The 14,582-nt window shown below is 43.5% G+C and overlaps 1 protein-coding gene across 5 annotated transcripts in view; it reads left to right on the top strand.

Annotated features, from left to right (window-relative positions):
* The window catches only part of Ano2 (anoctamin 2), a 320,900-nt gene that overhangs the window by 58,336 nt on the left and 247,982 nt on the right, over window positions 1-14,582 (top strand). For 2 of the 5 annotated variants that reach the window (XM_085839877.1, XM_085839876.1), the window contains exon 3: window positions 4,319-4,417. The exons of the other annotated variants lie outside the window; for them this stretch is intronic. In XM_085839877.1, coding sequence (XP_085696003.1) covers window positions 4,319-4,417 — 99 coding nt within the window. The remainder of the gene's footprint in view (window positions 1-4,318; window positions 4,418-14,582) is intronic. 5 annotated transcript variants of the gene reach the window in all.

Raw genomic sequence — 14,582 nt, 5'->3', positions numbered from 1 at the left:
AAAGCAAAGCAAAAGCAAAGCAAAAGCAAAGCAAAAGCAAAGCAAAGCAACGCAACCAACCACAAGTCTCCAGTCCCAATGAGGTGATTTGGTTAGTACCTGTTGGTGCTGTGTGGAGCATTGACACATGATGTAAAGTGTACTTGTTGTGTGATTGGAACCAAGGCTTTGGTGAATTCTTGTGGTGCATCTCAGATGAATACTGCCAGAAACATCTCAGACTTATTACCTGACTGGTTTTGAATTAAGTTTTGGCCACTGTGCATTCAGAAACATTTTATCCTTGCACACAGTTTTAATAACTCCCACATTCAGTCATGCCACACCATGTGGGCTCCACAACCCACAGTTTAATGAACTGGGCTTTACTTGCCTGCTCTGTGAGCCCAGCTTTTGGCTGTGTGCTTAGTGGTGGGGACATTTGGGGAACTAACTGATAACAGAAGTTAAAAAAGACTGATAACCTTTGGTGAGACGATTCACACGCTAGGGCTTTCTTATAGTATCTCTTTCTTCTGCTGACAACCGTGTTCTACATAGCATGCATTTTACAGGAACTTTAATGCTAGTTGTTTGCTTTGCTTTGGGAGCCCCTCCAGATGAAAGTTTAGTTATAAAATCTCTTTAGGGATGGGTAAGATGGCAACTGTCTTATGCTTTATGTCAACTTTCATGTGTGTTTCTGAAAGTCAAGTTCTCAAATCCTGCAGATACTTTCTGTCTTGGATCTGTGAGTTCCTTTATGGCCCAAGGGATATTTTAAAAATTCTGTAGATAATTTTTAAAGTGCATAGCATAACAGAAACAGGATTACTGATTCACAATTTTAATCTAACAGAAACCAGTTTTTCCCAGTGGGGGCTCACTGTTGTGTGTGATGCTGTGTGAAATGCTCGAGGAATACAAAAGACAAGATGGATACTGTCCCAGCTAAGAAGCAGGCCTGATATCTGGGTAGAGCCTAGTAAAGGCGAATGTTCATGCAACATTCTCCAAGATACACTAGAATGGAGCTCACTACTTAATCTCAACTCCTCAATGTTCTGAAATGTTTTTAACTCTCTTTATTCTTTTGGAGAAACTGAGGCTCCCTTGCTTAAGTGACTTACTGGTCCAGGTCCCCACAACTATAAAATCCGGGTTCAAACCTCCATCTCTTAGAATAGAAACTCCAAGTTCTTCATATCCTTCTACACTGCCTCAAAAAAATCCCAAGTACCCAAACAGGGTGGAACAGGAAACACCTAGGACCACAGAACAAGAAACATTTTGTTGTTGTTGTTGTTGTTGGTTTTTAGCTTAATGCACACTAACCTCCAATTTTAGATTCCTGGGTCAGTGAGACAGAGCTTGGCTGACAGTTTTCCTGTATTTGTTTTTCTTCAGAAGAGCAATGAGGCACATTAGCCTACACTCCATATCAGCCCAGATACCCCTCTTTTTATAGGAAGGTGATGCTACTTTGTGACATGGAAGGATCATAAGGACTGGCTGTTCACACTGAAAAAAAAAACCCATGTCCCAGCTCTGACTTTCATTTCAAGCAAGTTCTGTTTGGAGAAAACAGAAAAACAGAATGCTTCTTTAGAGAAAATTAGCATTCTTATTGGGAAACAGTCTTGCATCCATTGATGTAAGGCTGGCTGCAAAGGGCAGAGCCTCTAAAATAATAGCACCCAAACAAGATAGAATTTTGTCCTTCTCATAAGGATGTAGGAGGCATCCCCAGACCCAGATTCTCTGTTAATTTTTTGATGTTACTGGTCTGGACTTTGACCTCAAGGACTGAGATACAAGCATGTATTCAGGCAACAGATATGGGGACGGAAGAAGATGAAGAGTCAAAGGTACCTATTGTTGTCTTTGAAGAAGGCTGCTGGAAGCTGCCTCTTTGTAACACATTCATCATGTTGGCCGGCAATTACCAAAATTCTGGGAACGCCTCACCGCAAAGGACATATAGTCTTGATCCTAAAGGACCATCTGCTCTGTGAAAAATGAAGAAAATGAGAATGACTGTCTGGGGACAGCTAGCAGTCTGCCACCACGGCCATGGAATTTGGCCTTTGCTCCCCCCCAAACCCTTTCTCAAACTTTGAACATCTGTACCCACTTAGTGGACATTTGGCACCTGACCAAGACACAATGTCTCAATAAAGTTAAAAAGGCATTTGTCTCAATTCTGAAATAAAGACAAAGCACGAGATATTAGAATTAATGATGCCTTGATTCCATCTGAGTGTGAGGGATGATGCTGCTTGCCACCTTTCATCAACAGCATCTTTTTGGGGGAGCCACAACAGAGAACCGGACCAGAGAGGGCAGTCGTGCAGATGCTTCCTTCTCTTACCTTTTGAATTTCCCGGAGCAAAAGCTCAAGTTACAGTTAGAAAGAGCAGCACTTGATGGATGACACTGTCTAGTCATCCTGGATGCTCCAACCAAAGAAGGAGGTGGAAACCTAGGAGAGGTTTTTGTTTTTTGTTTTTTTTCAACCAAAGGACACTTTCTTAACTATGTCAGAACCCTGCTGTATGTAGGATCTGGAAAGTTGAGTGTCTATTGAAGGGCTGCCATGAGATTCCATATGTGCCTCTGATTTGATTGTGTATTGATTGATAGGGAATTTCAGTCACTAACAAGGCAGATCTCTCTCCGTTGAGTAGAGTCAGTGAGAGCAAACACTACCTGGTTTTGGAAATTATTTTATCATACTTAATTCTTTTTGTAATGTTGGGCAAAAACTGAATCTTCTTTGTTTGGTTTCTAAAACATAGACAATCACAGCACCTACTTTTCTAGCTCATTCCTCATTCTTCTACCTTACAAATGATGAGCTTGCATTCCTGAAGTGTTAGGTTCTGGAAACCTGAATGTGTGTGTGTGTGAATGTGTATATGTGTGTGTGAATGTGTATATGTGTGTGTGTAAGTGTGTGTGTATGTGTGTTGAGATCACCATTTAAGAATTATAAATATTCTTTCTTTGCACCATGAGTGCTCTACCATATTTGTCTTTATTTTATAAACAAGTGAGCACTTTCATAGTCCCTGAGGGTGGGGAGCAGTCCCTTCTACATGCCTGTTTGTCTCCCTTGCACACTGGAAAGGGACAGTTGGAGCTGTGAGTTCATGGCTTCTGCTGTTATTTTTAACCCTAAGCCAAGATCCTCGGGCACTGTCACAGAACAACTGGCTTTCTGTAAATGAACCTGGGGGATGGATCTCAATAGGAGCACCTGCATATGTGGACTGTGCAGAGTCACTTACTTCTATATTTGTGCAACACAACACCCTCACTTCTAGTGCATGGGTGTCTAGGTGTGAATGGAAGTTGTGTCCACCCAGCATTTCTAGAGAGAATCGCTAGAACACAACTCCCATTCTGTAACCCATTGGCTTTATCCTCATACAAATGGTACAAAGTAACAGCCAACACATTCCACTTTCTCTCTGCATATAGTATTTGGACTTTTTGGTTTTTAGAGTATTTTAAAAGCACCCTGAATAGATGCTTTGCCAGATTCTAATGCTCAGTTTTGGTTCTCTTTCATTCTTTAGTGACAAAATTAATTAATAGCCCAAAGAATTTATTATTCATGTTTTGTTTGAAGATGATGTAGAATCCTTGCTGTAGTCTAGCAAATGTTTATGTCAGACATGGTGACCAAGGCCTTGTAGATTGCTGACTTACTCTAATTTTCTGATCACTGCCTCTTCTTTCCCTTTGAGTGACATCCCTGTTGTCCTAGGGTGCAGATTCAGGCTAGGCCCACACTGGACCTTGCTTAGGATTGACGTGTTGACATTATTTTGAGTAGGGCATTTGCATTGCTGTCTGTGTCACCTGCTCTGAGGCTTGGGTGGTCACTTCTGTAATTTGGGGCAACCACCCAGCACACTGGTAGAAGCATAAATTAGACCAGTGAACAACAGAATCTGTGACTGGAGACAAATTAAAGTCTGTTCATTGAATGCCAGCAGTGGCTAGCTGACCAACTGTTACTGCATTTGTGGAATTTCCATGGAAATTGTAGTTGTATAATTTTCAGATCTGTGAACAAAATTATTGTCCCCACAAAGTCACCAGTCTCCATGCACTACCCTTTGTGAGCCCAGATACTTTGGAATCACGGTGTATCTGGAACACTGTGGAGAAGTTGGGTATGGCTGTGTGAGACTGGCTCCTAGGGACATTTAGAGGGAACAGAAGTCCCAAACTGAAGGAACAAGAAGGCAGGGCTTCTAGAACTGGGAACGAAGAGTTTTAGCTGTGTTCTTACAAGTGTCTCTATTTCTTTCCCCTTTGTACCTTACAGAGCAAAAGCCAGGGATCTGTCTTTGTCCGGATCCACGCCCCATGGCAGGTGCTGGCCAGGGAAGCAGAGTTCTTGAAGATCAAAGTCCCCACCAAGAAAGTATGCTCTTGTTTCTCCGGGATTCTGGGCCTCCTGGGGGCTGGATGCATGTGGATAACTTGGGGTCTGGGCCAGGGGGATGTGGCTTGTTTTGGAATTGAAGTCAAACTTGTATCCCCAGGGATGCTAAGTTTGTGGCCATGAGGTGGGTGGGACAGAGAAGAACTGGTAGTCCTCTGTCTGTCTGTCTGTCTGTCTGCCACCTGGGCTGTGCTGTCTGGGAAGTCTCATCTTCATTTTTTTCCCCATTGTGCCTCCCACCCTGCTGTTCTTGAAGGTCTAGAACCATCAGGCATTTTTCTGTAGCAAGCCTGGCCATGGGATCTGACAGTGAGGTGCGAGGGTAAAACAGCACCAAGGATACTATGGGCACAAATGGTGGCTTTTGCTCCTCCATAAACTAGTAGGTCCTTCAATACGGGAGTAGATTGAAACCGTGTGGGAAGTGTTTTCCTGAGCTCCGTACCAGTGTCCCACCTGGAGATTTTGGTTCACTCGCTTGGTATGGGATGAGGTTCTGGGACCAGTGCTGTGGGAAACACATCCCTAGGGGGTTGTGCTGTGTGGGCTGGGTGCCTCGCAGTTTAGATGGTGTGGGAGGCAGTTTTCAATTAGAACAGTGTCTGTACAATTTAAAAAATCTCCCCAGTGAATTTTCAACTGCTATGTCTCCTTGTACAACAAGAGCCAGCAAACAGCTCCCAGGAGAAGAGAATGATTTGTTTCTAAGGTTCCCATGCCTTCTCCTTGGGTATTTTGGGGGAAAGAGTAGGACTGCACTCTAACCTTCTGTGCTGTGTCTTTGGGAGGGTACTGGAACAGGCACTGGGGGTGTTGTGTTAACCATGGGTGGTGATTTGTGGGTAAGATCTCTCCCTGTGTGCTTCTGCCCCATACAGTGCTGTTTCATAAATGATTCTCCTCCTAAGAAGTATTTCTACCTCCCTGTAAGGAGCAGAATTCCCTAATCTGCTGCCTCTCAGTACTGCTGTCCCCACTTCCCCATCTCATCCCCACTCTTGAGAACATCCTTAGAGCCGGGAATACCAACTCATATCACTAACTGTGCTTGCACCATCTTCACTGCCAACAGGTCTACTGCCTGTCAAAAAACACTTATCAAATGCCAGTATGTGTTTGAGCCAGCAGGAATTCCTCCTCTGCAAGAAGAATAGAATCTACAGATTCTGTTCTTACAATTTATTAAGCTGGACTAACAAATGTACGTGGAATAATAAACAAGCACAGACAGGAGTTCTTTTGATAAAACAAATTTTGCAGGAACCACATGTTTGAAATAAGTCACACTATTTTATCGTTAATTCATTCACTTATTTGGGACACTGAGAATCTCTCTCTGTAGCCCAGACCAGACTCAGCCTTTCATACTTCCTATCTTAGCTGCCCAAATGCTAAGCCTGTAGGTGTGTGCCACCATGCCCAGCTTCTCACACAGATATTGTCTCCCTATTGCTATGTTCTTCATCCCTGGGTTAGTCTTCTTATTTCTAATACCACTGATATAAATCTATGTGCCATCTTTGTTCCGAATGCCACTCTTCCCAGCTGATGTATGCCTGGTCTCTTAGCAATATAGCCTGTGTCTCAGTTTTGGGTAGAAGCCTCTAGTTCTTTCTGGTAGGATCCTACCTTGCCCAACCCATTCACTTCTCTGTCCCTTTTCTTTGGTTTAGTTGAATAGCTGATGCTGTCTTCACCCCAGCCTACGTGTGTCTTGCTCTTTGTTTTCATCTTTGCTGTCTGGTGTTTGAGAAGAAGGTGAGCAAATCTCTACTCTCCATGAAGAGTAGTAGTGGAGACTGTGATCCTCATAGTAGAAAACTTAGAGGCAGGCGCTGGAGAACCGAGTACCATCCTCTGCATCCCTAGTGTACTGCCTGGCTTCCTTTGTGGCTCTCCTCCCAACCTTCTTGCTCTCTCATGCCGTCTTTCCACCACCTATCTTGCTCTCTTCTCTGTCCTTTGTACCATCAGTCATTCCTTAACACCTTTTGTTTTTCTGCCACCTTGATTCCTCCTGTCCAGATGACCTCCAAGACACCTTGCTTCCTATCTGCTCTGTCTCCACTTTGTCTCTTCCCAGCTTTATAAGGTAGCTTGGCATAAATGGTATGCCTGTCTCCTCCTGGGCTGCAGCAACCATACGTTTGGAACTTAGCAAGTGTTGTATAGACAGGACTTGAGTTTGTAAACGAGTTGGCCCTGGACAAGCCATGGTATGAAGCATCCATCTTTGGGGTCTCTCCTTTTCATCTTAACAGTTCCAGGCATTAGACATTACACTAGACAAGTCCCAAGAACAGACGTGAAGCCTGGGATTTCCATTCATTTACTGTGTGATTGGAGAATATTGCTTCCTCTTTCAGAGCTTCAGTTTCCCCATCTATGATTCATGCATAATGTTGCCTGCTGTTAATTTCTCAGTGGGTGATTTTAAGAACCTGGTTCTTAAAGGGTGGTGTGGAAATGCAAGAGTTTGTTCTTGAGTCTGTTTTTTTTTAAACTATTTTTCTGTGTTTTCTTAAGTCTTAGTACCAAGTCAGCTTCTTTCCTGACCCAATAGGCAGCCAGCACGAATGCAGTTTCTGCCCTATGAAGTCTTTGGAGGGCCTTGAGGATATAGAGCAGCCCAGGCCCTGGTGAGCCCAGAACAGGGCCCAGGGCAACTGAAAGTGTGCATAGATCCAGGCAGAAGGCAGCTATAGGAGCCCAGCTATTGAGATCAGTTGTAGGCTGTCTGCAGAACCGAACATAGCTCTGCCTAGAAAGTTGGGGGTTGGGGTTTGGGTGAGGCTGTGACTGCTCCTCCAGGCTGTAGATAACTGAAAACACTTTCTCCTAGCATTTCCCAGACTCTACACAGGTGGAAAGTTCTGGCATCTGTCTGTGGGTTCAGCCACATGGCCCCTGCTGTTCTCCATATTCATAGCATTTGGGGCCTTGTAGTTGGCCTCACAAGGGGGTCTTATAAGCAGATGAGGAGGATATAATTTGTAATCCTGGGTAGGATACATGTGCTTGTAAAAATTAATCAGAGACTCTGATCCCAAGGCTGGGGGTAGGGTAAGTCCAGTTCCTGCGGTAAGGGAGGGCTGAGGATCAAATCAGGGAAGAGAAGACATGACAGTCTGTTGGAGGGCCAGTATTGCTCTTTTTGAAAATGGGTCTGGAAAGTGTCTAAAAAGAGAATAAGCCACATTTGCAGAGAGCCACATTCTGTGGGTGGTGGGGATATGGAGGAAGAGCAAGGCATGGTATAGGATCCATTAAGCATCACTCAGGTCAGTGACGGCTTGGATCATAACCCAGTAAGGTCCAGAGAGACCGGAAAGATGTGGAGGAAATCATGAACTTGAGGTCTCAAACCTGCACAAATCCATTGTAATGTGTCCAGGGACTCAGAGTCCTGAGCACAAATATTAACTGGGAGGGGGAATCTTGGAAGGAAACATTTGTTTTCCAAAAACAACAACAGAGGGGCCTGCATTTTATAAGGGATGTTCAACAGGCACACACAGGAGGAGGTAGGAAGCCTGGCCTTTGGTGCTGGACAGTCTAGGAAGATTTGAGATGGGTCGTGTTGGGGTCAGATGTCTTATCTCTTCTGCTTATTCTAGAGATGGTGCTTCTAGATCCCAGTAAGCATCTAGGCCATCCCCCTTCTACTTGCTTATTTGTGTGAGTGAATATCCCTTTTCTTACCCCTGACATTCACATTCCCCAAGCCTCTAGCAGAGATAAAACTGGGTATAGATGGGTGTGTGTGTCTGTGTGTGTCTGTGTGTGTGTGTGTGTGTGTGCATGGTAATTGGGGCTTTTATAGGATTATTCTTGTCCATGAAGTCATGTTAATATAGCTCAAGAGGACACAGAGCTGGGATGGCCATGACACAGATGGCCATGGCCATGGGTGGATACCACTTTTGTCTGATCTGTCAGTGCTTTGGTGGCTGTTGCTAAGTAGATTGATGACTGATATTAAGGGGTCTCAGTGCTACCTCCAGGAGCCCACAAAGACATCATATTAAGTGTCCTTTGCATGTAAGTAGTGTTGTCAGACTTAAAAAAAAAAACCCAAAAAACAAAAGGGCTGGGCTAGAGATCTACATGCCTTCCATATATGAGTCACCCTGTACTGAAAGGCAGGTATAGGGGCAGCAAGTTATGGAAATGTCTGGCCCAGTGGGCACTGGGTTGAGTTGCTCCTGTCTGCACTTTTCCTTTCCTCATCCTTCACAGTCAGCATCTGCAGCACTGTAGGAAATGGGCCCGGGCCACTCCTTCACCAACACAGCCAGCAGTCCAGATGTAGTCTGTGCAGAGGCAAGAACAGATGGCCATTAGACCATGGACTGGGAAGGGGGATTCACGGGTGTCTGTAACATGGTTGTTCTATGTGTGGGGTCTGCTGGGCCTTGATTGGGAAAGCTTGTGGAAAGATTCACCACTCAGCAGGGAGAGCTGAGAGAACCTATTCCAAGGGGAGGCAGCCATGTGACAGGTGTGACAAGGGAAAATTCTACTCTGGGCTCTGCTCTCAGGTGTGAATGTATGACATGTCTTCTCAAAATGAAGTCTGAATTAGAGACTAGAAAGAAAAAAATACAAATGGCCCACTTTACAACAAAACAAAAGAATAACAAACAAAACAAACAAACAAACAAACAAATAACAGATGGAAGAGGCTGTACATTCTGGGGCAAGTAGGGAAACACAGAAGAAATAAAGGTGATAGAAATTGGAACGACAGATAACAGATGCAAGTGAGACAGAATTTCATGTGGAACTTCCTGGTAGCCAGAGCAACGGGAACTGTGGCTCATGCCGTCTGTATGAGGAATTGTTTTGTTGTGGGGGTGGGAAGGACAAAGGTGGTTTTTTTTTTTAATTTTTAAAAAAAGTTTTATCACCAAAGTATTAACTTTCTTGAAAGGCTCTGAACAACATCTAAGAGATTAGGTTTTTAGTCACATGAGTTTACATTTGAGACCAGAATGGTCTTTTTTTTTTTTTTTTTAAAGACCTAAGATTGTGGTGTGTGTGTATGTGTGTGTGTGTCTGTGTGTGTATGCATGTAATATGAGTGCAGTGTTGGTGGAGGCCAGAAGAGGGTGTCATGTATCCTGGTCTGGAGTTAGTTACCTGTGGTCATAAACTTATAATCCAACCTGGATGCTGGGAATTGAACTTGAGTCCTCTAGAAGAGTGGCAAGCACTCCTAACTACTGAACCATCTGCCCAGCTCCTGGAATAACCTTTTCTTTCTTTAAAAAATATAATATTTTCATTAATTCTTTTGAGAATGCCATACAATGTATATCCTTGTTACAGTTCTATTGCTGTGAAGAGAAATCATGACCAAGACAACTCTTAGAGAAGAAAGCATTGAACTGGGGGCTTGCTTACAGTTTCAGAGGCTTAGTCTATGATCATTACGGTGGTAAGCATGGAAACACTGAGAGCTTTACAAACTGATCCATAGGCAGCAGGCCGACATGCTCGCATGCACGCCCACATGCACTGGGCTTTTGAAGCCTCAAAGTCCTATGGCATAATTCCTCTAACAAGACCACACCTCCTCGTCCTAATACTTTCAAACAGTTCTACTCCCTGGTAACTAAACTTTGAAATACAAGAGCCTATGGGGGCCATTTTCATTCAAACCACCACAATGTACTTTGGTCATAGTCATCCCCCCTCACTCCTACCATATATTCTCCCAGGCCTATTCCCATCTCTCTACCTTCTCAGCTTTCTGTCCCCTCTCCTCTTGTTTAATAACCCATCCAGTCATTTGTGCTTCTTATACACTCATCATTGGAACATACTTAGCTTCCCAGGGTCCACATCCTTAAAGAAAACTCTGACTTTTTCTTCCACAGAAGCCATCGGCCATCTGTAGCTCCTCAATCAGGGGAAAGCCTTTACACTAGTGTTGTTTGGCTTGACCTGTGCAGGTAGCCACTGCTGCTGTGAATACATGAGTGCAGTGACCCTGTCGTGTGTAGAACACACTGCTTTATGCTAGTCCTTTCTGACCTTTGGCTCTTAGAGTCATTCCTCCATCTTCTGCTGTACTCCCTGAGCCTTGTGCAAATGAGAATGTATGTGGGGTGTTATGGATATCCCTAGGGTGATCTGTATGTGACCATTTCTTATACTGAGTTTGGATAAAAATAGAGGATTTGATATTAAAATGTAGCTCAGGGAGGGCTTTACTGCAAAATCATTTAAGCACATTTCTGATGAGCTAATGATATAATTGATCTAATGGAGCCCATGTTTTGACGTTCATGTTCATAAAACAGCATTTATTAAGGCATGATCCATTTCTGCCTTTCTCTAACAGAAATCACATAGATGCTATCAACATTTCATGATAAGTGTGAGAAAACCAGACTAAGCTTACATAATTCCAATTAAGAAGGAAAGAAGCCTGACAATTTAATTATCTTGAGTAGCCCCTTAGGAGGAAACTACTGACTCCATTAAGCTCTATATATTTTTGGAAATTGTTCTTAGATACTTATCATTGCCTCTTTAGGGACTTCTGGTTTGGCTAGCTGACTTCTCAACGTCTTACAGAATGTATCCCTCCTCCAGACCCCCACAGCTCATGGTCTCTGTCCTGCTTCAGGGGCTGTACTTTTCTGGGAACATAGAATTTCTTACATCTCAGTTATTCAGATGTGAGCTGGGGCTCTCTAGTAACAGAGGAGAGAGAGAGAGAGAGAGAGAGAGAGAGAGAGAGAGAGAGAGAGAGAGAGAGAGAGAGAGAGAAGGGGGGGAGGGGGATGGGGAGGGAGAGGGAGAGGGAGAGGGAGAGAGAGAGAGGGGGAGAACACCAAGTTAGTTATGGAGGCTGTGGGCTCCCAAGGTCTATAGTCAGTGAGTTGGAGACCCTGGATCCAATTGAGAAGTTCAAGCCTGGGAATCAGGAGAACACATATAAATATCAGCCTGATTGTTGGTAGTGTCAAGACCATAAAACTGACATTCAGTTTAATTCTAAGGGCAGAAGAAAATGATTGATATCCTAACTTAAATCACTCAAGCAGAAGGAATCACCTTTATTTGTGGGAGAGGTTCCCTTTTCTATCTGGTCAGACCACATAAGGGAGGGCAACCTGCTATCTATACTTAGTCTACTGAGTCAATTTCTCACCTCATCCCCAAAGGTCCTTCACAAATATGTTCACAAAACTGTTTGACTAAATATCTGAACAGCCCACAGATTAGTCCAGTTGGCACATGAAGGGAAACATCCCAAGACTTGCATTTTAAATCCTGTAGGAGTATTAGATCTTTGCAATAGAACAAATACCAGTGTAGAAAAAGTATACACAAGCCCTGACTTTGGATTCTGTGAATGAGGTCCATTTGGAAAATGGGTCTTTATGGATGTTAGTAAGCAAAGATCTCAGGTCATCCTGGATACAGTGTGAGCCCTAAGTCCAATGTGCTTAGGAGAAAAGGGCACAAGGGGATAGAAGGAACTGAGGTCCTTGGGGGAGAAGACTAGGTGGGAGAAGCAGCGACAGAATGACGCACTCAATCAGGGAACAGGTGCAGACACCAGAAGCTGGAAGTATCTTAAAATCAAGACGTGAAGCCACAAGTATAATTTCATGGACCAATGATTAAATCAACTGAAATCTAAATATAAAATTTCCCCATGCATTGGGTCAGTTGGTGAAAGATGGTGTGTGTTATTTTGTAGTACCTCACAATATGAGTCAGTAACTACCATGTTAACCCCATTTTGTAGATGAAGAAACTTAGTTTCAGCGAGGTTAATGATCTTATCCAAGGCCTCATAGCTTGGAGAAGAGACCCAGAGACACCAAATCATGTATGCCCAACTCTAAAGCCATGCTCTTATTCTATTTGCTTCAAAAACCAACCAACCAACCAACCAACCAACCAACCAACCCATCATTTAACCAGACTGTGCAGTATAGTCTGAAAGGGCACCTCTCAAGGTTTATTATGAAGAGCAATACTCTTGAATTATATAAGGAGACATGATCTAACATGTTCAAGAAGCATCATTGAGTTTTATCTGGCTAATTAAAGCCTGTAGAGGAAGCCTTCTAGAGAGAAATATGGTTTTATTGTAATCTACATTCTTTCCTGTGCAAGCCTGAGAGTGCCCTGAAGCAATGTTGTGTAGAGGTATTTAAAGACATTCATCTAAGATGCTGTGGTCCCAGGTGGGAGGTATGCAGGTTATAATCATTCCATTGCTGAGGATTGTTCTGTGAGTGACTTACTTTCACCTGTAAAGTAAGGAAGACAGAGCCTGAATTCTGTTTCACTTTAAAATTCTGTGTCCTATGTGTAAAGCAGATGGTGATTTGTGAGTCTGTCATCTGTTGAATCCATCTGTCTGTCTGTCTGTCCATCTATCTATCCATCTACCAACCTACCTTTCTCTAGCTCTATTTCTCTATCTCTCTCTGTGTATACATATATGTACACCATATATGTATATGTACATGTATATATGTCTATGTGTATATGCAGGTTTTTATTCTTATTGCTTAGTGAAGAGTCCTGGAGACAGATTGATTCTCTTTGAGTTGTTCACATTCTTCTGGGTCCAGTTCTCCTATGAGTGCCTCTCTGCTGTCTCTCTGAGGTGAGTTGTAGTAACTTAGCCTAGATGTCTGACCTATACCTACATCTGCTAAATCCCTAACCATGATGGTATATCTGGTCCTCCTCTGAGTGCTCTTGCCTACTTGGACTGCTTTCTTCTAACAAGGCCTCTCTGTGGGGCCTACACAATCTCCTTGAGAGAGGCTTTTTTAGAACACAGAGTGGCTCCCTCCTTCATCTATGGGACAAACCTTTCCAAAAGCACTTGTTCCAGTGTCCGTGCTCTGCCATGTTGGATGTTTGGTTTTCTTCAACTTTACTTTTTCTCTTTGCTCTGGTACATCCTCCATGCCTCTATTCATCCTCCATCCTTCATCCTCTACCCATCTGATGAAAATTTCTGAAAATCAGTATGCCCCAGATGTTCTGCTAATGTGGTAGTGACTACAGCTGTCCTCTGGCCCTGATGACTTTTATGTGGTGAGAATTCAGCATTTTATGGCTAGTTGTAAATTGAGAGGCACCCACAGGAAAACAAGAGGGGCATATAATGAGAGTCAATGGGAAGAGACTCATTTAGAAGAGGGTGGGAGAGCATTGGAGCTCAGCTCTAAAGGCTGGGCAGGAGCTCTGGAAATTGGGAGGGAAAATGAGAACATTTCCAGAGAAGGAAAGATATACCCCCAGGTCCCAAGGTCAAAAAATCTCTCCTGTGAGAGAAACTGAGAGGAGTATAGGGGTGCGGGCGGAGGGTGGGGGGTGGGAGTGGGGGCAGCACAGGCTGTAAGGAGAGGAGAATCAAACCGAGGAGGAAGCTGGGAGGCACAGCTCATAACATAACAGGCCTTGTCAGCCATGTAAAAAGCTTGGATTTTATCCCAAAATTTAAAAGTCAGCAAACATTCATTCATGTGTAGAGGACATGCTGACAACAGGAATAAAAACCATAAACAAATACAGGATTGGACAACAGAGAAAGATCTTCCTTCTTTTCTTTTCTTTTCTTTTCTTTTCTTTTCTTTTCTTTTCTTTTCTTTTCTTTTCTTTTCTTTTCTTTTCTTTTCTTTCTTTTCTCTTCTTTTGTTTTCTTTTCTTTTCTCCTTTCTTTTCTCTTCTTTTCTCTCTCTCTTTTTCTCTCTTTCTCTCTTTCTCTCTCTCTCTCTTTCTTTCTTTCTTTTTTTCTTTCTTTCTTGTCAGTATATCAGTCTACACAATGGCTACAGACACGAAACTCAACCTGTAGTCACAGATAGAGTGGTGAAGGGCTGCTCAGTTTCTGGTTGTGCCCACCGAGACCTCCCTGTTGGCTCTAGGTTTACAGCTGAGATGATACAGCTGAGCATCTCGGCTTCTGGTGTCACTTCCATTTTGATGGGGAAATGGCTTAGCACTCGCGTGCATGGATAAATGTGCTTATGGGCAGTGAGCAAGGACAGATGCACAGGAGCCTAAAATTCTCAGCCATGGTGCAGCACATGCTGAGTGTCTCTTTGGCACCACTGGGGGGGATGAAAACAGAGTTTTCAAGAGATGGGAGTTCTTT

This window comes from Mus caroli, unplaced genomic scaffold (assembly GCF_978045245.1).
Source record: "Mus caroli unplaced genomic scaffold, Mus_caroli_1 scaffold_7, whole genome shotgun sequence".
NCBI classification, from domain to species: domain Eukaryota; kingdom Metazoa; phylum Chordata; class Mammalia; order Rodentia; family Muridae; genus Mus; species Mus caroli.
The sequence above is the reverse complement of the archived record's forward strand: the minus strand, read 5'-3'. Positions and strand labels throughout refer to the sequence as shown.